The following is a 27,814-nucleotide window of genomic DNA, read 5'->3' on the forward strand; positions in this document are numbered from 1 at the left end:
ATACATACAATTTCATGAGTACAATAATTTTAAAATAAAATTAGACTTTCATTACCCACTTCAATTTAGGACGTTCTTAAATAGAATCGAACATAAAAACTGTGTTGGGCAAAACATTTTCCCCAAAAAAATTATGTTTCTCCGATCAATGATTCATGTTCCAGAATTTATTTTTTGGGGCCAGGGGATTAGCTATGGTTCAACCAAGATCTTCTAAGCAAACTCTTTCACTGTTTAGTGCCATCATTTCAAGCTTTGTATCTCTATCCAACACCATGGAAATAGAATCCAATTCTCTTTTTCCCTAAACTGAAAAAAAGGCTTTCTTTTAATGTCATTTCCTATGGCTACTTAATTAGATTGGCCTTTAAGGATATATATCTATGATATGATGCTGATTTATATGATTATATAAGAGAGGTAGAGAGTGCGCTCGAATCACGATTTTGTTCAACTTCTAATTAGCCGCTAAAAATCCTTAGGAATATCACAACTTCGTCATCTTCTCCAACCTTTTTTATCCTTCCATTTTCCACTCATGGAACTACTGCATATATATATATGATTGAACTTTTTTGAAAAGTAAGAATCTTTTCATAAGTCCACATGGGAAATGTGTGATATATTTGATTGAACTAGTCATACAGAAATAAGGGAATCTGCAACACAAAAACGTAGCTTAAAATCATCCTCCTGGCTCCTGCACTAACAGTTCAGTCCTTTTTCTAGAAATTTATCGTTTGGCTCAACCTGCTAATGGAGAGTTACCCTTTATAGTAGGACTTTGATGGAGCTGTTTTAGTCAAATTGGCACATTTCTCTATTGATCAAACTACCTAAAAAGAGAATTTATGGTTTAAGTGTTTGATCCATATATGAAGCATATTGTTATAAAATAAAATTGAGAATGACAAATGGTGGGGCCAAATAGATGCAAAGATAGTTGGGGGGCAATTTGAAAGGATTCTGCATAATGTTTTGCCGGTCTATGTTAAGGGATAAGATAAGTAAAATTTTCCTATCAGAATAGGTTATTTGAGCTTTTTTTTTTCAAGTTGGATGAATTTTTCAGACAAGTTCGTAACTGAATGAACTATAATTTCACTAAACATAAGTGTCCTAACCTATATGAGATGGCAAGAGATTCCAATTAGCGACTAAAATTGACCGAATAAACAATAAATTAGAGCTTAAGTGTCCTTCAGTGGGTCTAGGTTTAGGTGTTGTCATTGACTCCCTTTTGTGTTGTTTTTGGGTCTCAACTTGGTTTTCAATCATGGTGGAAGACATACATTGGTGTTGTGATCCAATACTAGTGGTGGTTACTATTGCTTGGTCCAACAAATGGATACAGTATTCAAAGACATAATTGAGCTTTTTGGGCATATAGTGCTAGCTTAGAAAGGACACTTCTTTCACAATGTTTTGCTCAATTTCAGTATTATAGACATTACATGCATTTAATACTACTTACTGTACACTAACACAGTTTATGCCTATCTTTCTGGATAAGTCTTACAAGGATAAGTCTTACACATCCTCCTATCACTATTACTATGTCTGTTCTTGCAATTTTGTCACAAATTGGCTTACAGCCTCATCAGAGACAACATTCACTTAATGGGAATGACAACATTAAATGAAACAAGAGATAAATTATCTATATATGTAATAATAATTGCCTTTCTGATTGATTCATAGACAGCTCTTTATTCACACACTGTTTTCTAATATATGAAACATTTGGAGTAAAACAAAGGAAGAAAAAATGAAAAACAATTAATAATAACACTACCCGAGTGACATGAGCAAGCTTGTGGCTTGTTGGAAGACAACAAGAGGCATCAGAAAGGCGTAAAATTATCAAATATAATGTTGAATAAATGGCTCCGCTAACATTTGAAGATGCTCATTTTCTCCTTCAAGGAGACGTACAACCTGCATGTTTTGTTTTATTAGTGGCAGCATCAATTAGGAAACACTGATTCGTAGATTTAAGTGGAAAAGGGAAACTAAGACAAATACCATATCCATGAATTTTTACTTGGAATATTCCTAATGACTAATGAGAAGCAAATTACCTCTCCCATTGAGGGACGCTCCTCAGGTCTACATTTTATGCATAAATATGCTGCTTTGGCCATGTGGTATAGTTCGTAAGGGTCATATGACTCTCCAATGTGTGGATCAATAAGTTGATGAAGCGCAAGCCCCTGAAGAAGTGGTTCAGCCTATGTTGCACCATGAAATGAGATGTAATTTAGCGTCACCAAGGAAGTGGTTGAGTAAGATGATTTGAGAAAAATGGTGGGCAGACCGACAATCAACATTATAACCGACACAATGAGGGAACATTTGGAAACATTTTTTGGATCTGGATTTAGAAACAGAGACACTGACAGAAGAAAAACTCAACAAATAATAGCAGCAGCAGCAAGATAAATTACCCACTGCCGGAGAGATTGATTTTGTTCTTCACTTGTTGAGTTGACTGCCGTTTTACCTGAAATAAGTTGAATCAAGATGATGCCAAATGAGAAAACATCCGTTCTTACAGAGACAACCCCATTTTCTGCATACTCTGGAGCAAGATATCTGCAAGCAAAAAGAAAAAAGGATATCTTGCTTGCCTTAGTAAAGAAAATAAAATCTACAACGGGGACAACATGCCTCTTAAGAACTTTCTGTCATAGAGAACTCACCCATGTGACCCAAGTATCCTGGTGTGTATCGGATCATCATTAGTCTTCCACTTGGCAAGGCCAAAATCACCAAGCTATGTGGAAATAAACATTTATAAAGGCAATTGCTCATATAAGTAGTTGAAGAAATATGATTTTATTGACCATGATGAACAAATGTAAGAATGAAACCAGATGACTTGCTTCAGGAATTACATTTTTATTTTTTATTTTGAATTAAAGAGAACTAGCATGACACTCAATAGTCATGACCCCCCGCTTCAACTCAAAGCACTTCCATTTGAAATCAAACCCGTGACCTTTTGGTCTCTTAAGCCGACTCTTACCACTGGGCTACGGTGGGTTAAATAGAAAATATGGCTATCTTCATGAAATTTACATGATATACTGTTTTCCAAACTTCATTACAGCCTAAACCAGGGTTTTCACAGTTTTCTAAGAAAAGGTCATTTCTAAATAGTCCATCATAAACAATTTAGTTCTGTCAAATTTCCAGAATAATAAAATAGCAAAATTTAACCCGTAGATATAATTAGCCAAAAGAAAAGTTCCGCAAATATTTACCATGGGAACAAATTCATGAGTGAGCAATATGTTGCTTGGCCTCATGTCACGATGAATTATAGGATTTCCTCGGCATTCCTCATGAAGAAAGCGTAGGCCCTTTGCTGTTCCTAGGGCAATGGCATACCTTTGATGCCACTGAAGGACACTGGCTTCCTTGTCTACAATAAACATATGGATCATGCATGTATAACAACAAAAGAATCAAATGATCATGAACCTTCTTACCGAATAGATGCCACTCAAGAGACTTGTTGCAGATATACTCGTAAACCAAAATATTCACATTCTCTTTGCAACAATACCCTAACAGCATCACTATGTTTTTATGTCGAGCAAAGCTTAAGACGTATACTTCAGAATGGAATTCTGAAAACCCCTGAGCGCTTGCTTCTTTCCGGACTTTTGCAGCTATAAGTTGTCCGTCTCTAAGTTCTCCCTTGTAGACAAAACCATATCCTCCTTCTCCTAACAACTTCTCCTTGGAGAAATCATTTGTTGCAAGCTGTATTTCAGAAAAACTAAACCGCATAGACTCCTTGATATATAACTCAGTCCTTACTCCACAACCAGCACACAGAACAGGTGCACCAGAAGATTTTTGTTTGTTGGGATGTCTAAGTGGTTCATAGATAGTCGAAGATGAAGAATGGTTGGTGTCTCTTTCCGCTCTAGTATACTTTCCTGTTGAAACAGCTTAAAGAAAACTTAATGAGAAAGTTTTTTTTAGACCTCGGCTTTTTTTGTGACACCTATTTCAATTGAGGTGATTTTAGTGGTAATCAAACATGAAACTTTAACCTCTTAAGTTCAAGACTCTTACCATTTGAGCCATGCCCTAGGTGGGTAGAGAAATATTTTTGGTATTGTTGGCCCCAGGGCACCACAATCAGTGGAAATCGCATCAGGTCGGATAAAATCAGACACACTGATTTTATTAACCATGCAAATGTAAGAATCGTTTTTTCATAATTTTGAAACTAAATCCGTTAAGGGTTTGTTTGGTTAGAGGTGAATTGACATTGGCATTGCAATTGGAGGGTGCAATTCCAATTATGTTGTTTGTTTAAGGACTTCACATAAGGAATTGTATTTAGAATTTGAAAAGATGTGTATAAAACAAAATAAAGAAGCAAGCCTTTATAGATAAAGCAGATAAAATGCAACCTCACCTGATTTTTCTTCCCTTGAACCAAATCCTAAATCATCACTAGACAACAGGCTAAACTCGCGTGGTTTGTACATGAACGCTGAGTTCAGACTTTTTAGCATCTCAAAACTTTCTAAACTGATGGATACAGGAGGACCACTTTTGCAGGTAGCAACAGACTGTTCACTGTTTTCATTATCTTGAGTTGCAACCATTGCAACACGCTTACACATGGAAAAGACCAATTTATGTTCTACGTTATCTGTATCAGTATTTCCGTGCTGCCTAAGAACTTCAATTTGCAAGTTGTCTTGAACTACTGCAATCTTTGAAGGTATCTGTTTGAAGTAAAACCTCAAATCTCTCCTCAGAAACCTGTCAAGATTTAACTGTAATCTGGGTTATTGAAACAATGGAACAAATTCCAAATCTACAAACATTACATGCTAAGCATTCCTTCAGATACATGCTTGAAACAAAAACAAAAATGACAAAAGAGGGGAACCATCAACAACGAGCCAACTTAACATCAACAAGAGTAACTGATTCAATAATCAATCCTAATGACCAGCTAACGAGTCTAATTGGTAGAGTTACTGGTTTTGTAGATATAGTACAAAGGCCGTAACCCTTTTCCTTACCTATCTTTAAAAAGGATTTCTGAAACATTTTAAGTGATGAAACAGTGTTTGATAAAAACTGAAACTTAAGTGATGAAAATTAAATACTGAATCTTTTAGTGCTGAATTAGTGAAGTGTCTGAAAATAAACATTTTAAGTACATGATATGTAAGTTGATTTAATCAAATGTGGAACTAATGTTGAGAAAGTACTTAAAATACTATTCTACACTTAAAGTAATGTTATTTGATTAATTTACAAGGTTAACGTTCTTTTTTGTATGCTCTTACTACAATACCAAGCTAAGTCAAGTTAACTAGTTTATTTCTTTTAACTTAATTTCAGCTGAATATAAATAATTATGTTGTTTTAGATAACAATTATCAAATTAACTTAATTTAAATAATCACTTAATTGTTTAGATTAAGCAATAAGTGGTGTTATTAAATATTGTCTTATAACTAATCAGAGTTGAAAAGAAAGTACAATTTTTATTTTGACTTGTTTTATTATGTAATTATTAGAAGTCAAAGAGGGGGGAGGGGTGATTTCTTCATGTTACACATACAAGAAGACAGGAAATGGGATATGACCATATGATATTTCAATTATTCTTTGCCAGGATACAGGACCAGAAACAAAGCTTTAATAGTTAATAGTGAAAGAGGAGGCATAAGAGCTTAATTAACCATCTAAGACATAAAATTAATGTTCTTTATAGGACATTCTTGATTGTATTTTACTTTTTAATATGGTTCGAGTTACAGCTTTATTTTACATTACCAAATTGATGACTCTTATTCTTAATATTTCTTAATTAACCAAGTCAATATTTATTTCAGTAAATTAGAAGGTTAGGCATTAAATTTGCAACTTGATTTATTGCAACTACTTATGCCATGTTTAGTACAGAGACTAAATCACATCAAAGCTTACAACTTGGGGTTAGGATGGGATAATCCCAGTCTTTTGTATTACTAGATGTTACCAATTCAAGGGGCCAGCTCAGTTCCTTTGGAAGGAAGTGTGGAAAGCCAAAATCCCTTCTAGGATTTCTTCTTTTGAGTGGGAAGTAATTCACATGGGGAGTTTTAACTATTGTCAAACTTAAAAGGAAGGAGATGCATTTGGACAGTAAGTGTTGTCTTTGTAAGAAGAACAAGGAAACTATGGATCACATTCTTCTACATTGCGACTTTGCTAGAGACATGTGGGTCATTCTGCAGAACATTCTCAACTTTCATTGGGACGTATCGCTTACCGTCGCTGACTTTTGGGAAAAATGGATAAGGTGGGGAACAAGCAATAACATCAGATTGGAAGTGTATACCTCTCATCATGTGGTGGACAATTTGGAAAGAAAGGAATAGAACATTCCAAGAGAAAAGATTTTGAGCTGAAAGAATCAAAGGTTTTATACTCCATGCGTTTGCTTCTATTCGAAAAAAGGGATTTTGTATGAGTTTGATAAAAAAAAATTATCTTATTGGCATTTAGCCTTCTTTTTCTCCTTCTGTTCTTTTGTTTTTGTTTATCTTCTCCCTCCCATCTGGAATTTTTTAAACGCATATAGCGTTTTCTTTTTAATAAAACGTTGATATTTTTCGAAAAGAGCTAGATGTTACCTACTCAACTTTGCATCATGGATGAGTTCATATCAAGTGTCCAATTCACTTGATATAGACATTATTTGTATTATTAGAAGTTGCATCGTCGAACAAAATATTACCTATCAAGTATAACCCAAGTCGCGTTACAATTGGTAACCTCTTGCAGAACAACATTCTTAATTGGAATCCCAGCAGTAATCTTGACTTCAATATCAACCTATACCAATGGAAGAAGTTATTACAATAAAGGAAAACAGGAGGTCGAGAAGTTAGATCAAATATGAGATGTTGCAAAGGAGAGATAAATATACCAATTTTCCATCATAAAAGAAATTTTACCAATTGAATCATCTTGTACCAACTATTTTACATTTGTTATGATTTCCTGGAAATTCTTACATGTAATATATGCAAACTCAAAGCTAACCTCAACTCTTTGTGCTGATGAAAAAGAGCAACACAAAATGAAATTATTGAAGTAAACTATCTTGATTACCCCTTGGTTTTCGCATTCTGAAGCACTTCGCCTAAGCATGTTAACATATGCATCTAATCTTCTAGAAACTTCTTCCTCAACTGCCCTCATACTAGATCCAGTAACCCGAACTTGATAAGCCACTGTAGCAGTAGGTTTAAATGGTTAGGCAAAAAAAAATACACCTAACTTGTGAAGATTACAACCACTTATGCAAAATAAGTTTAAATGGTTAACCAAGAATTTCGCAGCCCTTCATACAAATGCATCTAAATTATGAAGAACATGTAGAAGACATTTCGTGGAACACTTACAGGGATGAGGGACTCTCTGTAAGACTCCAAGAATCATAAGGGTGTCACCACTATGGAGAATCCCACTCCTTAATCGTATATTATCAACTGTAAGCTTGAGCTCCCTCCCGTTGAGATCCTTCGAAGCATCATACGCAAGGACAACCTTACGTGAGATTAGAGGATTGCTTTCAATTGACATTGCTAGGACACAAAAGTAATCTTTTTATTTTCGTGAAGTTCACAAGTAGGCTCTCGACCCCTGTTGTTAGTAGGAGAGAAGCAGCAACGGGGAAACGAAGGGTTTATTGCAGAGCTTGAGAACATGTTAAAGGAGTGAAAAAGATTGGCCATCCAATACAGTGCCGTTCTTTTGATAACTATTTGTCTCTCTCTCAAAAAAATCTCGTCTTGGATTGGAAGATTCTGAGTATATCTGGAATCAGATGCCCTTATATTCGATCATTACAGAGTGCTTAACGACAGAGAAGACTACGTATGACGACAGCTAATAATGGTTGCCTCAGTATCTCCGAAGAAGAGATCACTCTACAGTATACAGTCTACAGTCAATCAATTATTATAAAATCAAGATTCAATTAAGGGTTAGTTTGCTTATAGAGAAAAACACAAAATTTGTTATATTATAATTCTCTAAACTTAAAACAAAATCTACAAAACCCAGAATTATGCAAAAAAAAAAATCTTTAAAATAGATTGATAAGAAATAATGTCATGAACAAACAAGCAATCATATCCATTTCAAAGATGGGTACTTTCATAGACTGATGATAATCCATCTTCAACCTCTGAAGTCCCCCAAGCCAGAAACTTCAGTATGGAATACACATCTTTGTTTTCCAAAACAAATGAATCATCTTCCCTGAAATCAACAACATGATTTCTAACCCCAATCCAACTGCACCCAATTATCAACTTTCTGCTCATCCTTTTCATATCTTTCCTAACCTGTATCACGTTTTCCCATCTACACCTTCTCTCGTAAATCCGAGCCAAGACCAAGTAAGGCAGAGCCGAATGCGGTTCATACTTCATCATCCTCTCAGCTGCTCTTTCAGCTATTCTCAAGTCAAAGTTAGCCCAACAAGCAACAAGTATTGGTTCCCATATTGAAGGAGTTGGCTCATATGGGATTGCTTCTGCGATTTCCAATGCGGTTTTGTACTTTCCAGCTCGACACATTATTTCCACCATAGAAACATAATGTTCCTCTCTACGTGAAACTCCGAATTCCTTTTCCATGCAAGAAAATATTGCCATCCCTTCGTTGCATAATCCTCCGTGTCTGCAAGCTAATAGAACTCCGGCTAGAGTTATATGATCTGGCGATAAACCTGTATTAATCATGACTCTGAATGTCTCCAAAGCTTCGGTTACTCTCCCGTTACAAGCCAAACCCGATACCATAATGTTCCAACAAATCAAATCCTTGACAGCTATATTCTCGAAGAGTCTCTTGGCATCATCGATTAATCCAAGATTAGAATACATCTCAACCAGCGAAGTTGAAACAACGGAATCGTTTTCCATACCTAATTTAAAAACTAAGGAATGGATTTGAATCCAGTGATTTGATGACATATTTAAGGTTGGAGATAAACTCAAAAGGGTACTCAATGTAAACTCTGATGGCATTACATTGTCTCTCAAATTCATGACAAAGATTTGCCAGGCATTCTCACCAAATCCATGCCTGCAGTAGCTTGAAATTATGGAATGGGAAACAATAGGGTTTTTGTCCAAAGTGTTAATGTCTGTAAACAGATGAATCGAATCATCAAATCTGTTACATTTTGAGAATAAGTAAATAACGGCACTTGAAACAATGGCGTTTGAAAGCAGACCCAACTTGATGCAGAAAGCAAAGAATTTCTTACCTTTTTCCAAATCTCGCAATCCATTGCAGATATGAGCCATCATTGATAAGGTATAGGCATCAGGTGAATAACCAAAATCCATCATTGAAAAGAACTGATCAAAAGCCAATTCTCCATAACCAGAATTCCAGCATCCATAAATCAAACTGTTCCAGGACACCAAGTCGATAATCTTCATGGCCGCAATGACAGAAAGCGCATAATCTAAAAGCCCAACTTTTCCATACATATCAATCAATGAATTTCCAACTATCAGTTGAGACACATCAATCTCATTCCTAATCATACTCGCGTGTATCTGTTTCGCACTGAAAGACGTCCAACTAGAAGCAGACATCAGAATTGAGTAAGTAAATCCATCCGGCCAACATCCGTCATAACGCATTTTCCTTAATAGTACAAATACATAATCAGAATACCCTCTAGAAGCATATCCCGAAATAACAGTATTCCAGCTTACAACATCTCTTTCAGACATTTTGTCGAACAGGAGGCATGCACGATCAAGGTAGCCATGTTTGACCAAAGCCTTCAAGCAAATATTCCAAGATACGATATTCTTGTCCCGTATTTCATCAAAAGCCTGTAGAGAATCATTAAGTGCACCGAGATTGGAATAAAGATCAGTGCAGCGATTACCCAGAAACGTGTGGCGATTAAAACCGACTTTGATCAACTGGGCATGGAGGAATTTGGCTAATTTGAATGATTTGAGTGAAAGAGAACGGTGTATGAGATTGGAGTAGAAGGAGAGTGATCTCGTATGAAATCCATGAGCTCTGTAAGGGAATACAAACATACAAAATGACAGTGAAAGGACAAGTATTTCCCATGCAAGTATCCGTCCGTCAACTCAACTGAAGAGAGAATTTGACAAACTTTTTCAAATAAATTATGTTATAAAAATGGAATACTATAAGCTCAAGAGACTTAAGTTGACTACTAATATGATTTCGAAGTTTCTTAAAAGTTCCTTCATTCATGGAAGAGCGCCGTTGCTATTTCATACTGTTAAGTTTTCACAACAATTAATTTTGCCCTGTTTGGTTACTGGACCAAACCTTACTTTTAAGGAATTTTTATTTCCAAAACGTTAAATGTTTTCTAATAATTATTAAAAATATATATGTTATATTAGGCTTCGGATCTGCTGTCCCAAAATAATGTTCCACTTGCTGTCTTATAGGAGAGAGAAGAGTGTGGAAAGAGGAAAAAGAAAATTAAATATTAAAATAAAATGTCATATGTATATAATTTTTTAGGATTTAAAATTTAGGATTTAAAATTTAGGGTTTAGAGTTTAGAATTTAGGGTTTAGAGTTTAAGATTTAGGGTTTATTTCATATATATAATTTTTTATTTGTCTAATTTATCAAAATTATGTTGTTTTGATAAATGAGACAGCAAGTGGAACATTATTTTGGGACAGCAGATCCTTACCCGTTATATTATACCATGCTTGTTCTGTTTAACTAAATATGTATTAACAATGAAAACAATGTTTCAAATTTAATTATAAGGAGTACTACTTAATAGATTAAATATTTTAAATTTTATTTTCACTAAAAAAATATAATAATTAGAATAATAATAAAAAAAATTGCAGTAAATTATTTCATCTAAGTAAATATTAAAAAATATATAATTTTTAAATAAATTTAAGAAAAATAAATTGTCCAAACTCATGGGTCCATTTTTTTTTATTAAAATTAAAACTTTAATATTCTATTTTATAATCTTTTAAAAATACATTCTTTTTAATATGATTATGTTCTTTTTCTCCAAAATAAAAGTATGAATTGCCTATTTGATTCCTCTCATTTTTTTTATATATATTTTTTTAAATCTCTACATAATAGATTGATATCAATGAAATAGTCATCGTTAAGATAAAAGGGTAATTATTTTAGTTCAAATATTTTCAATGCTTATTGGTAAACATTGTTTATCATATTTTGATGAAAAAGAAAGAAAAATAAAAATGATATGGAATTTGTTTGTAATGAAATTATATTTGATGTAAACTCATTCATTCGAATGTAGAGGCGAATTCCTATTTGTGAATGAAAAAAATTAATTGATTTGTAAAAATTGACCATTGCATATAAGAAAGTCACAATTACTTCTAATTTCAAGACGCTCTAAATTTCGTTGGTTGTGTCTTCACTTTTGTTCTAATTATGGTTGTTTTTTTAATTTCATCTTGTCAGTTCATTCATTTTTTTTACAAGTCTACTTTGGTAATCTTTTACCTTTTTCGAGTCTTTTTATTTAATGACATTATATTGTTATCTAAAATAAAAACAAAATATGAACTTTAATAATTACAATGTCATTTTAAAAAAATGTTAATTTATAAAACAAACTGATCCTTTTTAAATTTCAGTTCTATTTTATAAAAATAAAATAAAATTATAAAACATATCAGGTCGGTTACTCGTGGATAGGAACCAATACTTTCAGTCACCTAGATACACAATTTTTTGGGACAGGTTCAGTTCAGGTTTGGGTCACCTAATACCCGGATACCCAATTTTTCGGGACAGATTCAGTTCAGGTTTAGGGTCACCCAAAACATGAAATTTTGAGATGCCTACTCAACCAAGATTCAGCAACAACTTCATATTGTCCATTTGCAAGTCTCATGTCATCTGAGTTGTTGTTAGAAGTTTAGGTTAACCCCAACTCGAACCAGGATTCTTCAGTATCTTCATATCCTTCATAACATGTCTTACTTGTTCAGATCTTTCCCAATCCCCACAAGATGCATATATACTTGCAAGCTGCACATAAGCACTTGAATTTTCACCATCAATCTCCAAAATCCTTTCCACCACCACATCAGCCATAGCTTTATTGCCATGCGCCACACAGCCTCTCAAGACCGAAAGCCACATGGTTGCATCGGCTTCAAATGGCATTTCGGTTATAAACCTCATAGCTTCAACTAAAAATCCTGCCCGAGCAAACATATCCACCATACAAGAATAATGCTCAATCCCAGGTTCAATTTGGTAAACATTTCTCATTGAATCAAACCACTTCTCCCCTTCTTCAACCAGTCCACAATGGCTACACGCTGATATTACCCCTGTAAACGTGATCCCAGTGGGGACAAAACCAGTCTCCCTCATTTCCTCGAAAAGAGACAACGCTTCCATTCCATATCCGTTTGTAGCGTAACCCATCAACATAGAATTGAACGAGATTTCGTCGTGGTTTTTTAATCCATCAAACATCTTTCTTCCATTTTCTACGAAACCGCACTTGCAGTAGAAATCAATAATGGAAGTAGATACGATCGCGTCGTGTTCGAGACCGATGGTAATAGCTCTGGCGAAAACAAGTTCGCCTAACTCAACTGAAGATGCGCTTGCACATGCACTAATCACACTGGCTAGACTGAATCTGTCCATTTGCAGACCCATCTTGTTCATCGTACTGAAATGGTCGAGAGCTTCCATTGGATAACCATTTCGACTTAGACCCACGACCATTGAGTTCCACGAGATCAAAGATTTAACTGGAATTCTCCCAAATATTTCTCTAGCATCTTCAATTCTTCCACAGTTACAATAAATACTAATCATTGTATTGAGCAAGACAGTGTCTTGGATCTTGAGCTCCATAAATAAACTGCAGCTAGCGTTTGGGTTTCTGCATTTGGCATATACATCAATAAACGAGCTAGCCACTATAAGATCGTGAATAAATCCAACCTTCAAAGCACAAGAATGCAACTGCTCAACATTTTTAATATCAAAATGACTGCAGGCACTCAAAGAATTGACAAAAGTAGAAAAATCAGGCTGAACTCCACTTTTCAGCATTTTAATGAAGAAAACAATAGCTTCTTTGGCTTCATTGTTTGTGACGAATCCAGAAATCATTGAGTTCCATAGAACAATGCACGGGTCACGTTTAGAATTGAATATTTTCGTAGCCTCGTCCATTCTACCACAATTAGCATAACCTAATATTAGCGCTGACAAAGAGAAGTTATCAGGATTTGGTAAAATACAAGAAATGGAATTCGCATAATCAATATCACGACACTTTGCGTAAAAGTTAACAAGCGAACTTGCCAAGGTTGAGTCAATTTCAACTTCATGTACAACGATGTGAGCATGAATTTGCTTCCCACAATCAATGGCTCTCAAATCAGCACAAACACTAATGACGGTTGTAATTACAAATGAATCAATGCCCGATTCACCATAATTGTTGAAATTTAATTCCCTGAAAAGCATTAAAGCTTCTTTTGGCTTACCATGGCGTGCATACCCATGAATCATTGAGTTACAAGCAATTCCATTCTTCATCGGCATTTCATTAAACAGTTGTCTAGCAATATCCAATTCACCAACTTTTGCAAGACCTGATACCATCAAGTTCCATGAAAAATCATTTTTGTAAGGCATCGAACTGAACAATTGCAGTGATTCTTTCTTTTGCCCAGCTATCATATAGCCTTCAATCATAGTGTTCCAACTAAAGCAATTTGTATGAGACATTTCGTCGAACAGTTTCCGTGCATCACCCAAATGATCACACCTAGTATACATCTGCAGGAGACGGTTTGCTAGAGATACATCTGAACCCAGAACTCCCCTTTTGATAAATACCAGGTGTAATTGTCTTCCAGATTGAATCCACCGGCTGGAGTTGAAAGATTGAAGCAGACGAGCTTGAGACAGCAATACGGATTCCATACCGTAGTATTAGAACGACTTAGAAACATTGATCGCAATGAATCCAATCCTTTAACTTAATTGGAGTCTGGAGGCAAGTAGGAACCAACCTGGAGTCTGGAGACGGCTAGAGGCGGAGACCGGAGTGGTGTCGCCGACCGGAGACGATGGTCCGCAGAAATGCGGTCACTGAGAGGTCCAACGTGGCGTGGTTTCTAATTATTTTTTTCTTCATTTCCAAAACTAACATATTTCACTACTCAAAAATTAACTTTTCAAAATTCACTACTCAAAAATTAACTTTTCAATTTTTAATTTTTTTACAATTATAACTTTTAATTAAATACATATTAAATTATAACTATTTAAATTATTATTTTTATAAATTTAATTATTTATGTTTTAATATATATTTATACATTTAAATTAAGTAATTTGTTAAATATTTTTAGTTATTCATTTTTAGAATAACATTTTGTGATTATCTCATATTTTATATTTTGAGTTTAATAAAGAAGGTTAATTTTATCTAATGTATAAATAATAATTTATCTCCTATTTTTAAAATTATTTATATTTTAATATATATATATATATTTACATTTAAAATAAATAGTAATATAAGAAATAATATATATATATATATTATACTTTTATATTTACTTGAAACTAAATATTTATTTATAGTGGTGTATCTCTCAATTATTTCAATGAATTTCTTATTTTTTATTTATTATTGGTTGATATTCTTAATATTTTGTAGAGATTTTTGACACTGTTTGATTTGTTTGTTCGACTTACTATAACTCTTTACTTATGTTACGAATCTTTGAAGCCATCGTCAAAAAATTATAAGATTGTTCGATTTTTATCATTAATTTTATTTATTATAACTATGTCATATTATTAAACACTTATATTTTTATTTAGTTATTTTTAATTTGTTGATATTATTCTACAATTTAGTTTTGAATATGTAACTCTATGTTTGAATTAATAAAAAATATATATTTTTTTTAAAAAGATAACTAAATATTTATTATATTATATAAAATAATAATTTAAATGTATAAATATATATTACAACATAAATAATAAAAGTTATAAAGTAATTATTTAAATATATATATATTAAAATTTAAATAATAATTTAAATATATATAATATAAATAATTAAATTTAAAATATATTTAATAAAAAATTATAATTTGAAAAAATAAACTCTAAACAAAATTATAAGATTTTTTTTTCTTTTAGTGTGGAGGAGAGTGCAGAGAATAATAATTATAGTTTCTTTTTGTAAACAGACAAGAAATGAACGGAGGAGGCTGAAAAGAAATTGATATGGGCTTAGGACCGGTGGGCGCCTCTAGTCTGTACCTGAAAAAATTAAAATAAATAGTAGTGGGTTATTTGAAATGTTACAAAAATAAATGTCCTTATAATAATAAAAACATGATTACCAAACTCAATTGTTTTGATAATGGATTAATAATGTTCTTTTATTTCACTAAAAACAAAATTGTGTAACCGGCCGACTGATAGTGAAGAATCAGCCGATGACACTCGAATCGATTTCTACATAACTTGATTCAATAAATTGGATAACAAAATAAATTAAGACTGATAATGTTAATTTCTTAATTTATTTTAAGTTTAAATTAACATGAAATCCAAGTTGGATTAAATTTAGTGGTAATAGAAAGACTGTTGGAAGAAATTAGCGGTTTTTGCTACAATGAATTCATTTAATATAAGTAATAACTTTTAAAAAGTAAATAAAAAGTAAAACCCACTTTGATTTTTTTAATTAGACATGGTGTATTTTATATTACACAAATATTATTTGGTAAAGTCTATATATAAACAGTTTGTGATAAACATAATTTATTAAAAAGACGTACTTTTTTAATATAATAACATTTTAATATATAATGAATCATCATATAATAAAATTAAATCAAATCTATTTAAGTAATATCAATATACTTTTATTAGTTTATTTTGTCGAAACTAATTAGTGGAAATCTATTTATAAAAACAAATGATGATATCTTAATTAACTTTTGTATTCTGAGTTCTTTTCAATATTCTACAAAGAAAAATAATTTGTGCATCAAATCTAGAAAAAAAAAATACAATTTCTTATGTTTAACAAATAAAACCAATACTTTTAATGACAGTCTAAATCATTAAGTAAAAAATAACTTTCATATTAAATTAAGCGATAAATATTTGGATAATAATATTTCAACGAAAGCAAGTTTACGAATTCGACGGTCTGTCAGGTTGTCCCCACGTCTCGAAAACGCTCATTTCGGGACAATTTTTTTTTCCCTCAAAATATTCGTTTCGGAACATTTTAAATTTTCTCGCTCTTACCCGCGTGCGTTTCGGGACCCGAAATGAGCGTTTCAGGACATTTTTAATATTTTATATCTCCTACTCACCTGACATGCCACGTTGATTCGTTGAATTGTTTTGGCTGATTATTTTTTTTTTAATTTTTTTTTTTTTTGAGTTTATCATTTTTCTTATAAAAAATAACATGTATTAAATGAAACAAAATAATCATAATCAAAAAACAATTACAATACATCTTCAATTCCATTTGCTTTCAATTATACTACAAAGAAATAAAATTTATAAATAATAAAGTTGTAATATATATTTACTCATTTCATTTGTCCAACAAAAAAACATTTTCTTGACTTCTAAGGAAATATAATGCACACGACAATCATCCACCTCTCCTTTGTTCTTATTTTTATTTTATTTTTTATTTTTTTGGTGGGCAGTAGCACTATCATCAAATTCAATTATTATTATTGTACATGACTTGTGCTTTAATGAAAGTAACAAACAAGCCCTTATAATTCAATCTATGCCAAACCATTTTCACACTCTCTCTCTCTCTCTAAGACCATGTTAGATTCAAAAACAGAGCAAGCCGATGGTTTCTTTTTCGGCCGGAAAACCATTCCCGGCGAACCCACCGGCATTTTCTCGCCGCCACTATGGAAAAAAACAACACTCTCTCAGACCCATATGCAACCTCAATCTCATCGGAGCAATAATCTCCGGTCTCAGAATCCAACGGCGAGATCTCAGGCGATCGCCAGAGGACAATGGGAACTGATGGAAATGGTAAAGAACATGCCGGAATCTTGTTATGAGCTTTCCTTAAAGGATTTAGTTGAAAATCCTCGAGTGAAAGAACAGGAGTGTTTGGTTCCTGAGAAAATTCAGGGGAAGAAGATTGGGAAAAAGGTAAAGTTAGTGAGTATTGGAAACATTGATAACTGTAAAAATGGAGGCTTGTTTTTGAAACTGGTTTTTCCCATTTCTTTTGGCGGATCAAAGAAGAGGAAGAAAAAGAAAACAAATTCAAAGTCTTCGCCGGAGCCGGAAAATTGGGAGAAATCATCAAAGGACGGTGGTGGGTTAGAGAGAGAGTGGTGGTGGAAGAAGAGATTTTCTGCTTCCGGTGAGAGTGAGAGTGATGGAAGCCGAAGTAGTCACACTGGTAACAGGTATAATCTGTTTATTCAATTTTCAAATAATCTGTTTTGATAAAAAAAAATATTTGGATAGTTTGGGTGATTTTATTTTTTTAAATTGATTAAATTTTGGTATTTTTATGTACAAATTTGAAAGAATATTGATAGAATAATAGTTTTAAGTACTTAAGCCATTAATAGGAGCTTGTTTGATAAATTGGAAGAATTTTGAATTATTTGAAAAAAAATATATTAATTGATATGAAAGTGATTTAATTAAATTATTTAATATTATGATTAAAATATTTTAAACATTTAATTGCTTATAAATTAAGTAAGCATATTTTAATTGATACTAAATTATGAAATTTAAAAAAAAAATCATTTTGATTATTGATGGATGTTGAATTATTTCAAATAATCCCTTAATAAACAAGCTTTTGCTTTTGCTCATTTATATTTAATGTTAAGATTATTTTCTAACTAATAAAACTAATTTAACTTGATTAATTATATGGAATAAATATTCAAATTGTTCTAACTTTGTATCAACATTTTATTTATTAAAATTACTTTGTTTAACCTTACAACCAAACATAACCCAAATTGCAATATATTCACAAATTGTAAAAGCTGCAAAATTATTTAATAATTTTTCTAGTTTTTTTTACCATTAAATAATTATTTAGACTATGTTGGGCGTGTAATTGGAATTATATAACATTCTAATTTTATAAGAATTAAAATTAATTTATTTTAAAGGATAATATAATTTCATTGATCTATAATTTCAAATAATAATAATTTAAATTCATTGATCTATAATTATTATTATTATTATTATATGTAAAAGTAAGTTGAGATAGTGAGATATCAATCATTTAATGAGCACTATAGATGAAGGCTGTGCCGCAAAGATGTTTATTTAACATTGAAGAGTACTTATTCAATTTTTATAATGATTTGAATAGTTTAATATTCTTCAAAGTTTAGGATTATTATTTAATTTTATTGATCAAATCTTAGGGGCTATTTTATATGTCTATAATTAAACTATTTTCCAATTTTGATGCAAACCCTAGAAAAAAATTACTATTTTGATTTATACCCTTAAAGCAACCTTTGAAGTAATCTAATTTTATAAAAAAAAATTGGGTGATTTCATTGAGTCTTACAACTAAGGGATAAAAATAAACAAAATATAAGTTTGGGAGCTTACACTAAAATGAAAAATAATTTATTAAATTGTTATGTTTTAATGTACAGGAGCAGGAATATGGAGGGTTTAATACCTCGCTGCTGGTCATTTTTCTTCCCCAAGAAGGGATAAGGGTTTGAAAATTAAATAAAATATGTATTTTCATTTTTATTTTATTTGGACAACATTAAACTGGTTTGGGCAGCATCCTTAATTTATTCAAATAATGTAATAAACGTATTTTAAGGTTGGTTATAAACAAGTCAATATTTGTGTACGTATTTGCAAGATATAGATATATTTCACTTCCTATCTAACTAGTCAAATAAAATAAATTTCAACCATTCAAACTTTTCAAAATTAAATTGTCAACGTATATATATTTATCAGCTTTCTCAAATTATGTTTATTTTATTTGTTACTATCAAGATTAATTATTTGAAAAAAAACAACCGTCAGTTACTATTATTGAATATTAATCCATACCCACTTCACTTGAGATTAAAAAAAAGTTTAAATAAACAATAATTTCCATGTCATAATTTGCAATGATCAATTATGCAGTACTGAATATAATAGTTAACATAATTTAAATAGATTATTAAACTTGTAAGATATGCACGAATACTTATTTTTATAAAACAATAATATCTAAAACAGCCTTTATTTTTTTTATTTTTTTTCTATACTTGTTTATTGCTAGGGGTGGTTAGTTACGTACGTACCCTTTTAAATCAGTTTTAATAAGGGAGTAATTTTGATTAAAAATTGTATCAATTCAACTCAAATGATTTTATTTATTTTAAAATGATTTATGTATATTAAAAATGATATGAATTTGTTTAAGTACACAACGACAAAACCTGACGTTAAAAAATTAGAATACAACTACGTTACATGTTATCGATTATAAGTACTCGAGAACGAATCTAAAAAATTGTCATAATAATAACATAATAAATAATACGAACAGACTACAATTATTGAATGTTCAACGATTTAGCTCTCCAATAAAATACCTAGAAAATAATTGAGACGATAATTGATAACCAAAATATCTAGCAATTTCAAATCAGTCACATCAGTCCAAACTTTCAATTAACTATCCAAAAATTTGAGTATCATTCAGTAAATTTCAATAATATTCCAAAAAAACTTTAAATATGTTTTAGAAATAGTCAACGCAAATCGACTATATAAAAGTAATGAGTTGTTAATTAAGTAATATTATTAGTAAAAATCGATTGTGAACAATTAAGTAGGATGAAAGGTTTTAATTTTTATTTTTTTTAAAGTAAATAATATGAAGTTTATAATTGACCAATAACAATACTTTGACTAAAAGAATAAAATCTTAAGTTTGATTATATTAAGAAAGGATGTAAAATTAAAGTAGAGATTATTAATATTAATTTTTTAAATTACAATTTTTTTAAATAATATTATATCGTTAATATTAAAAGTCGGTTGTTGAGACAATTAATTAATATATTAAAAACATTAATTAAGGTCTAATTCCATTTATCAAGAGACGCGCTTACGGTAGCATTTTTCTTTTCTCATTTCCCACATATGAAGTTAAGTCAAAACTGGTGATACAACTCTTCGTACAAATACTTCGTAACCGACCAATAACAGAGCATCTTTCAACTGTCGTCAGATCGTGTAGATCACCCATTGGTCGGTAATATAAGATATTGTAATATACCTGTGAAGTTAGCCTACAGTATAATAAATTTTCGACGAAAAGTAGCTATAATCCAAGAATATTAAAGCAAAGGCTGACACGAAGAGTAAAGATCGATCAAACCCGGCCAACAACAAGAGACCCTTCTTTCCTTCATTCTCTCTTTCTCTCTCTATTCAATTGTGTGTTCATCACGTTTACTTTCCTTTTCTCTCTCTAAAAGCTTGCGTTTTGTGGGGATCATCGATCGGTAAGTCTCTTAATTCATAATTCTCTGATCACTTTCACCTGTTTTCACTGGGTTTTTGGTGGGTTTATTGGTTCTATTCATGAATTATCAGTTGACATTGGCATTTAAGAAAGAACTAATCATCTTTTTGATTTGATCATCTTCTTTATTGATTGGTTTAGTCGAAGGAGTTTCCCTTTTCTTATTATTGATGTGGGTTTAAGGATCATTTGATCGGATTCTGGGTTATTGCTTGATTCTAGGTTCAATTTAGGTTAAACCGTAGGACTTCTGGTGGGTTATTCTTGTTTTTGGTGATTGTTGTATGTATGAGGTTATGAGTTTGGAATTTAGAGAATTAAGCTGTGAATTGGGTTTTGTTTCTTTTTAGGAAGATCAGTGATAGTAGATCACTTTCTTGAAGGAGACAGATATGGCTAATAATGCTGCTGCTTGTGTGGAAAGGGCAACTAGTGATATGTTGATTGGTCCAGATTGGGCAATTAACATTGAGCTATGTGATATCATAAACATGGATCCTGGGTACTCTTCTTTGCCTCTTTCTCTTGGATTCTTTTGACTTGTGAAAATGATATGATTTATGTTCCTTATTACTCTATCTGTTTGTTCTTGCTTGCTTGCAGGCAAGCAAAAGATGCCCTGAAGCTGTTGAAGAAACGTTTGACCAGCAAGAGTCCTAAAACCCAACTCCTTGCTCTTTTTGTGAGCATATTTTATACAATGTTTTTTACCTCCTAAATAAAGATACAGGAAGCTAATGTGGTAATATTTTAAATATTGTTACTAGGTATTGGAGACACTGAGTAAAAATTGCGGGGAGCATGTTTTTCAGCAAATTGTTGAGCGAGATATCTTACATGAGATGGTGAAGATAGTAAAGAAGAAGGTGTAATTTCTACTCTCTCTTTTCTCTCTACTCTTTCACCTCCTGCTCTGGAATTCATCTGCATATGCAAAACTGTATTTAAGTTTTTGATACTAACACTGTGGCTACTGTCTTCTACTATGCAGCCAGATTTAAGTGTAAGAGAAAAGATATTGATTTTGATTGATACCTGGCAAGAAGCTTTAGGAGGGTCAAGAGGAAGATTTCCCCAATACTATGGTGCATTCAATGAACTGAGGGTAAATACATTAATTAAACCTTTTTTGGTTCATCTGCTATGTTTTTCACGGATTTCAAACTTCATATGTCATATTGAGTTAGTGCACAAAGTTTCAGTTTCTCTTTTTTGAACCTTTGTTGGTTTGGATGAGAGTCTTTTATTTACACATCGATTCTTGTAAAATCCATACTATTCTTGCTCCCAAAATCTTCAAAGGAATTCCAACACTTTATTTTTCCAAAAAAATTATCTGATCATGGTCGTTAAAAAATTTCTCTATACTAAATGAAGCAACAAAAATCACACTCTAGATCATCCAGAAAGATCTTATACCAAACGAAAAAAATCACTTTTGCATTGTGACAAAGTTTCAGTTTCCTAATAGGCTCATTATATCACATGCTATACTTGTTTGAACCTCTGAAAGAGAAGAAGTTGTATCAAGAGTGTGGTGGCTTGACATGTTAGTTTTTGTTTAAACAGATAATAATATTGTCAGCAAAAAAAAAAAATCATGTGCTATAGTATATAACTTTTGTCACATTTAAGTCTTAGTTTACTGGATTTGAAATTCTGCTATTTTTTTTAAGTCAACAAAAAATTATTTCTGTGTAACTCTTCATGTTTGTCTGTATTCTACAGTTATCTTTTAAAGCTCACTGTATACTTTTTAAATTGCAGGCTACTGGAGTGGAATTTCCTCCACGAGAAGAGAACACTGTGCCAATATTTACTCCACCACAGACCCAACCAATTAGTCACCCTCCTCCTGCAGCTTACCCTCACTCATCATATGAAGAAGCTGCTGTTCAGGCCTCTCTTCAGACTGATATTGCTGGAATGAGGTAATGCTGACATGTCCATCTATATCATTATTCATTTTCCATACTTTGTCACTTTTTATTTTTTCATTTGGTTGTCCTTTACTTGACCTACCATAAAGGAAGTTTTCATGCATTAAGTTACTCTACATGCATTCAAACGTCTCCTGATTTTTATCTTGGTTTAGAGAATGTGTTTATATTTTTTTGGATTTTTTTTTGTGTGGATGAAAAGCTACAGTACCTGCGGTCTGCAACCAATTTCATATTAAAGAACCCATGTAAAAGGTGTAACATACTGGTTGTCTGGTTGAGCATTAATAATGTACATTTATTCTTTATTTGATAGGTTGATTTACATGCCTCAGTTCTATGAATAGTTATTTATCTCAGGGTTAGTTATTGTACGTGTTGTTGGCTAGAGTTTTGATATTTGTTTCTAATGTAGCTTGTCTGAGATTCAGAATGCTGAGGGATTGGCAGATGTTCTGATGGAAATGCTCAGTGCCTTGAATCCAATGAATCATCAGGTGGGATCCCCTCAAAAAGCATGCTTTTTTTTATCTAATGCGAACAGTTAATGCTATTTGTTCTCTATTCTTTGCTTGCTTTCAGTATAGAAGATTAGAAGAGTCCATTTATGTGTATATTTTTTTAGGATATTTGTTGCAAGTTGGGCATGATTGACATTTTTTTCCAACTTGAGGAGTGTTAAGGAAATAGGAGAAAAATTGTGCTGACAAGGATCATGACTATAAAAAAGGAAATTAGTGATCATATGAATTAGGAGATTTTATTCTCTTCCCCATCTTTATTCTTGTATTTGTCTATGACTACTAAATGAAGGGGTTGAGCATATTCTTAAAATTCACAGTTCTATTTACACTAGACAAAGTCCATAAAAAAGTTTTCCACCAAGTGTAGGTCTAGTATGACTAAAATAACTTACAAAATCTTGTGTTTCACAAAGATAATTTTAGCCTTTTGTCTTTTTTGAAAATGGTCTGAATATCAAGAGTCGAACCCATGACATTGCAGACATGAGTTATTGCATTCCAATGAGTCTTCATTTTAGCCGGTTGTTTTATGGGAAAATAGTAGCATACCATTTGGAGGTAGGATTTAGTTTTCACTCACTGTTCATTTTTACATGAAATAGATGTTACTCTTAATTCTTATCAGAATTTTGAAAGAGTAATTTATCCTATATGTGGGAATTTAGTGAAGAAGATTTTGTTGTATTGCTTCAATTATTTATTATATAAGGAAACTATGTCTTAAATAGGCCCATAAAGGACTAAATATTAAAGACTAATTTTGGAAACACAATAGAATATTAGAAAATACTTTTGTCTAACTAAATATATGGTTGGTATTTTCTACACTCAAATTCAAGTTAGTAATTTGTATTGCCGTCTTGAATTTGCAACAAAGTTTTATTAGGCTTTGAGTAGCTACACATTCGTTTCCCTCACTTATGCTTCTCCCCCCAGGCTTCACCACCTGCCTTCCTGGTTTCATTTCCTGCTCTTAAAGCTTCGTCTTTGTCTTCGTCTCTATTGCTCTTTCTCAACCGTTTGCCTCGTTTCTAGTAGCTTCTCTATCAATAGCTCACTTTGTCTAGCAGCTTGTTTAACCTCTTTCTTTTTTATTGGAGGAGATAAGGTTCTGGAATCTCTACTATGTAAATCTAAAATCAATAAGCAACAAAAGAAAATACGTGTGAAAGGTAACATGATGAAAAACATATTAACTGGACCATTGAGCCCTCAGCCATTGGCTACATTGGTCATTGATGGAGTCAACATAAGAAAGTCATGGAGCTGCTAAAGAACAAAACCACTTCTCTGATACCATATGGGAATTTAGTGAAGAAAAAGATTGTGTTGTATTGATTGAATGAAACTATTAAAAAGGCACATAAATGATTAATTAAGGAAATACAAAATACTAATTATGGACTAATCAATAAATAACATAGTCCAACTAATTCAACCCCATCAAGTGAATCCATTTCTTCACAAATATATGCTACAACACTCTTTAGATTACTTTTCTATTTTGTTCAGGTTTTACCATTATCTATTTTTGTAATCCACTCAGTTGGATTTGTATCAAGCAAAATTGATGGATTAATTAGTGTAATTTTTATCGGTATTCTACTGACCATTTGATTGCTCTTACATACAAGCTCCCACAACAATCCATTGCTCCAACTAGAATTATTTATGAATTTCCAATCATGTACTTTCTTTCTCACAATCTTCTTTACCATCCAGGATCTGAAGCAAGAGGTTATTGTTGACCTTGTTGAACAGTGTCAGTCTGACCAAAAACGGGTTATGAACCTTGTTAACAATACCACGTAAGTACATTTTGCATTGCCATGGTGGAATCTCGTTCACAATTTTAATTTTTTCTGTATAAAGTAAAAAAATTCTGACAAGATTCCATGTTCATGGAGTCTTGTTCTGAATTGTGTCATGAGCATTTGACACACTGTTACTGCTGTTGTTCTTTCTCAGAGATGAAGAGCTTCTAGTTAAAGGCTTGGCTTTAAACGATAACCTACAAAGGGTCCTTACTAAGTATGAACACATGACAAAAGGAATCCCTGTTTCAGAACCAACACAACAAATACCAGTTCCACTCCTTATGACTGTGAATCATGATGATGACGAGACCGAAGATGATTTTACTCAACTATCACACAGGTAATTTCCTGAAACAAATAAGGGTAATTTAGTAATGGATTAGAATGCATAGATGATGGTTGTTTGCCAACAGAGTATTGTTTCAGTGACAATGGAGAAACACAAATGCAAGCAAAAAATGTACACCTGATAGATTTGATAGAAACTCCTGCCTTAATTCTCAGAATCATTCATTCTTTAGGAATATCATTAATCCTCATACATTTATTCTAACTCCATCCTGTGCATTTAAACAGAAGATTCAAGTGTCTCCCATTCACTTCTGCTTTGCCAAGCATTGCCCTAGCACATGATTTTTCTTTGTATATATATATTTCCTGGTTTTCTGCTAACTATGTTGTTTGCTATAGATCATCGTCCAGAGATAATGGACTGGGAAAAAAACCAGCCAATGGGACTGGCGTCAGTTCTCTTCTTCCACCTCCCCCTTCATCCAAAAACTCGAGTGTTGATCCTCAAAAAACAGTTGATTTTCTGAGCGGCGATTCCTACATTTCGGGTAAAACTGTTGGATCCTCCAATTCTACTACAACTCCTCCAACCAGTAGTCGCCCTCTCACATCACCAGTTCCGAACCTATCACCACCACCACCACCTGATACAGACGATTTCATAAATCCTACTGCATCAATGTTCACAGGAAAGCCTGCATACGAAGAACCAGCTCTTCCTCCAGCTCCATGGGATGTTCCCTCTACTGCAACCGCCATTCCTCCACCTCCTTCTAAGTATAACCAGAGGCAGCAATTCTTCGAGCAGCAACAAGGCTTTTCTAGCGGTTCAGGTTCTTACGATGGCTTGGTTGAGCAGACTCAGAAAATGAACCTGAAGCCATCTATCACAACTAAACAAGAAAAGCCAGAGGACGCACTTTTCAAAGATCTGGTTGATTTTGCTAAGGCCAAGTCCTCTTCACCATCCAAAGGCAACAGGTCTTATTAATGAATATTCTTTTTGTTTGTTCGAGTTTGAGAATTATTGTACTCTGATAAACTTTGTTGTTAAGGTTGGTCATTGTCAACTATATTAACAATTCTAGTTTTTCAATATTACTGGGAGTATTGGTTTGCTTTGATTGGTGCCTTAGAACCACTTAGTAAGTACATAATATTTTCAAGTTTCTTAACCCACACATGATAGTTATAAATGTGTACAAAAAGAAGTTATAGTAGTAAAATAAATCATTTATGATTGTTATTGAACAGATATAACATCTCTCATGCTAATGGAATTTGTAAAATAATGAGAATGAACAATATATGCATTATGTTTTAAAGGAGAAAAGTGAAGAGTGCTTGAAACAGAGCTTTTGGTCCTCCTCCTCCCCAGAATTTAGAAGCAGAACGTGAATCTTCTTCCACATGACTACTACAATTCAAGAACTCATGAACTTGATCTTCTTTCCTTCTTGTCTCTCCTGCATCCCTAAGAGGTCCCCAATTCTCTACCCGATTGTATTTAGCCGAACTAGAATGAAAATAAACACGAACAAGGGCATCCATCAGCTCTTGATGCTCCTCAAAAAGTTCAGAATCTCCAAAGAGTACAGCCTTAAGTACCTGCCAATCAATTGGGAAGAAAACAGAAAGATTCAATTTTTGATTTCCATTTCCATGAAAGAATAAGTATTTGATGATTTTCCAATTACCAAAGGCATTTCCTTGGAGAAGATATGATATCTGAACTCAGCAGTAAATTCTTTTAAGATATTGGGTCCGCTGACATAACAATGAACATCAAGATATAGATCACCATTAACTTCCTTCCATTCTGCTACAACATCATCCTTACTGTACCATCCTTTCAACTGAGATGAAGCAGATTAATCAAAATTTAGGATGATGGGTTATGTATATATAATGGTGTTTCTTCTAAAATTACAATTAATTACCTGATCAAGTTCGATAATGCTTGAAACTGTTAAGGTCAAATCAGCAGTGAAATCACAATGGGATAGAGTGTAGGTTCGTGGAACAACCCTTTGACACTTATCCGGTTGATCTCCTTTGAGAATAACTTTAAGTTTAGATGGTTCAAATCTTGCAGGTGGGCCTAAAAGTCTTACAGCCTGAAGAAAATTTCAGGGTATAATTAACAATCTGTTGATAATGTACATAGATGAGTGAAAGAGAGAAAATTGAACCTCGAAGATGAGGGGATTGTAGGAGATGCCTCTGGTGACTGTAGATGGGGAAAGCAGAACGGATGTTGAAGACTTCTTGGAAGAGATGATTCTTCTTGAAGATGGAGAAATGAGGGTATGATGATATGAAGAAGAAGAAGATGCAGAATGACAAGCCATGAAACGCATTTCAAAATCATCCTCTTCTTCAATACTCCTTTTCCACCACTACTACCATTCTCAATTCAACTCTGTAACTAGAGAGAGAATGATGTGTGTGGATATGGGAAGTTGAGAAATTGGCCTTTCGAAAGATCGATTTTTTCTTTCCAATTTTTGTGGGTCATATGGAATCAGTATAATATTGAAGTTTTCATTTTTCTCTTAGTTTTTTTCAAAAATTTATTTAACT

At 32.7% G+C, this 27,814-nt stretch overlaps 6 protein-coding genes across 6 annotated transcripts; 2 read left to right on the top strand and 4 right to left on the bottom strand.

Annotated features, from left to right (window-relative positions):
• Positions 1 to 1,635: 1,635 nt before the first annotated feature.
• LOC124910378 (probable serine/threonine-protein kinase PBL15) lies at positions 1,636 to 7,921 on the bottom strand. The gene is made up of 10 exons (XM_047451013.1): positions 7,437 to 7,921; positions 7,144 to 7,265; positions 6,767 to 6,864; positions 4,439 to 4,791; positions 3,495 to 3,950; positions 3,267 to 3,427; positions 2,703 to 2,776; positions 2,448 to 2,595; positions 2,082 to 2,231; positions 1,636 to 1,938 (listed from the first exon to the last, which is right to left on the bottom strand). The coding sequence occupies exons 1-10, from the start codon at positions 7,615 to 7,617 to the stop codon at positions 1,864 to 1,866; spliced, it is 1,818 nt and encodes a 605-aa protein (XP_047306969.1). The 5' UTR covers positions 7,618 to 7,921; the 3' UTR covers positions 1,636 to 1,863.
• Positions 7,922 to 8,103: 182 nt separating this feature from the next.
• LOC124910377 (pentatricopeptide repeat-containing protein At1g43980, mitochondrial) lies at positions 8,104 to 10,265 on the bottom strand. The gene has a single exon (XM_047451012.1). The coding sequence runs from the start codon at positions 10,110 to 10,112 to the stop codon at positions 8,178 to 8,180; it is 1,935 nt and encodes a 644-aa protein (XP_047306968.1). The 5' UTR covers positions 10,113 to 10,265; the 3' UTR covers positions 8,104 to 8,177.
• A 1,475-nt stretch (positions 10,266 to 11,740) lies between these two features.
• LOC124945623 (putative pentatricopeptide repeat-containing protein At1g77010, mitochondrial) lies at positions 11,741 to 14,199 on the bottom strand. The gene has a single exon (XM_047486086.1). It carries the CDS (start codon positions 14,023 to 14,025, stop codon positions 11,989 to 11,991), a length of 2,037 nt encoding a protein of 678 aa, XP_047342042.1. The 5' UTR covers positions 14,026 to 14,199; the 3' UTR covers positions 11,741 to 11,988.
• Positions 14,200 to 16,907: 2,708 nt separating this feature from the next.
• On the top strand, positions 16,908 to 18,977 carry LOC124910322. Its single transcript, XM_047450953.1, has 2 exons — positions 16,908 to 17,537; positions 18,771 to 18,977. Exons 1-2 carry the CDS (start codon positions 16,930 to 16,932, stop codon positions 18,832 to 18,834), a joined length of 672 nt encoding a protein of 223 aa, XP_047306909.1. The 5' UTR covers positions 16,908 to 16,929; the 3' UTR covers positions 18,835 to 18,977.
• A 1,500-nt stretch (positions 18,978 to 20,477) lies between these two features.
• Positions 20,478 to 26,355, top strand: LOC124944548 (TOM1-like protein 4). Its single transcript, XM_047484832.1, has 10 exons — positions 20,478 to 20,639; positions 21,010 to 21,161; positions 21,263 to 21,341; positions 21,427 to 21,525; positions 21,651 to 21,764; positions 22,427 to 22,590; positions 23,015 to 23,096; positions 24,846 to 24,931; positions 25,092 to 25,280; positions 25,631 to 26,355. The coding sequence occupies exons 2-10, from the start codon at positions 21,052 to 21,054 to the stop codon at positions 26,220 to 26,222; spliced, it is 1,515 nt and encodes a 504-aa protein (XP_047340788.1). The 5' UTR covers positions 20,478 to 20,639; positions 21,010 to 21,051; the 3' UTR covers positions 26,223 to 26,355.
• Positions 26,356 to 26,445: 90 nt separating this feature from the next.
• Positions 26,446 to 27,700, bottom strand: LOC124944549 (magnesium dechelatase SGRL, chloroplastic). Its single transcript, XM_047484833.1, has 4 exons — positions 27,424 to 27,700; positions 27,172 to 27,348; positions 26,929 to 27,087; positions 26,446 to 26,839 (listed from the first exon to the last, which is right to left on the bottom strand). The coding sequence occupies exons 1-4, from the start codon at positions 27,589 to 27,591 to the stop codon at positions 26,552 to 26,554; spliced, it is 792 nt and encodes a 263-aa protein (XP_047340789.1). The 5' UTR covers positions 27,592 to 27,700; the 3' UTR covers positions 26,446 to 26,551.
• Positions 27,701 to 27,814: the final 114 nt, after the last annotated feature.

This window comes from Impatiens glandulifera, chromosome 7 (genome assembly GCF_907164915.1).
Source record: "Impatiens glandulifera chromosome 7, dImpGla2.1, whole genome shotgun sequence".
NCBI lineage: Eukaryota > Viridiplantae > Streptophyta > Magnoliopsida > Ericales > Balsaminaceae > Impatiens > Impatiens glandulifera.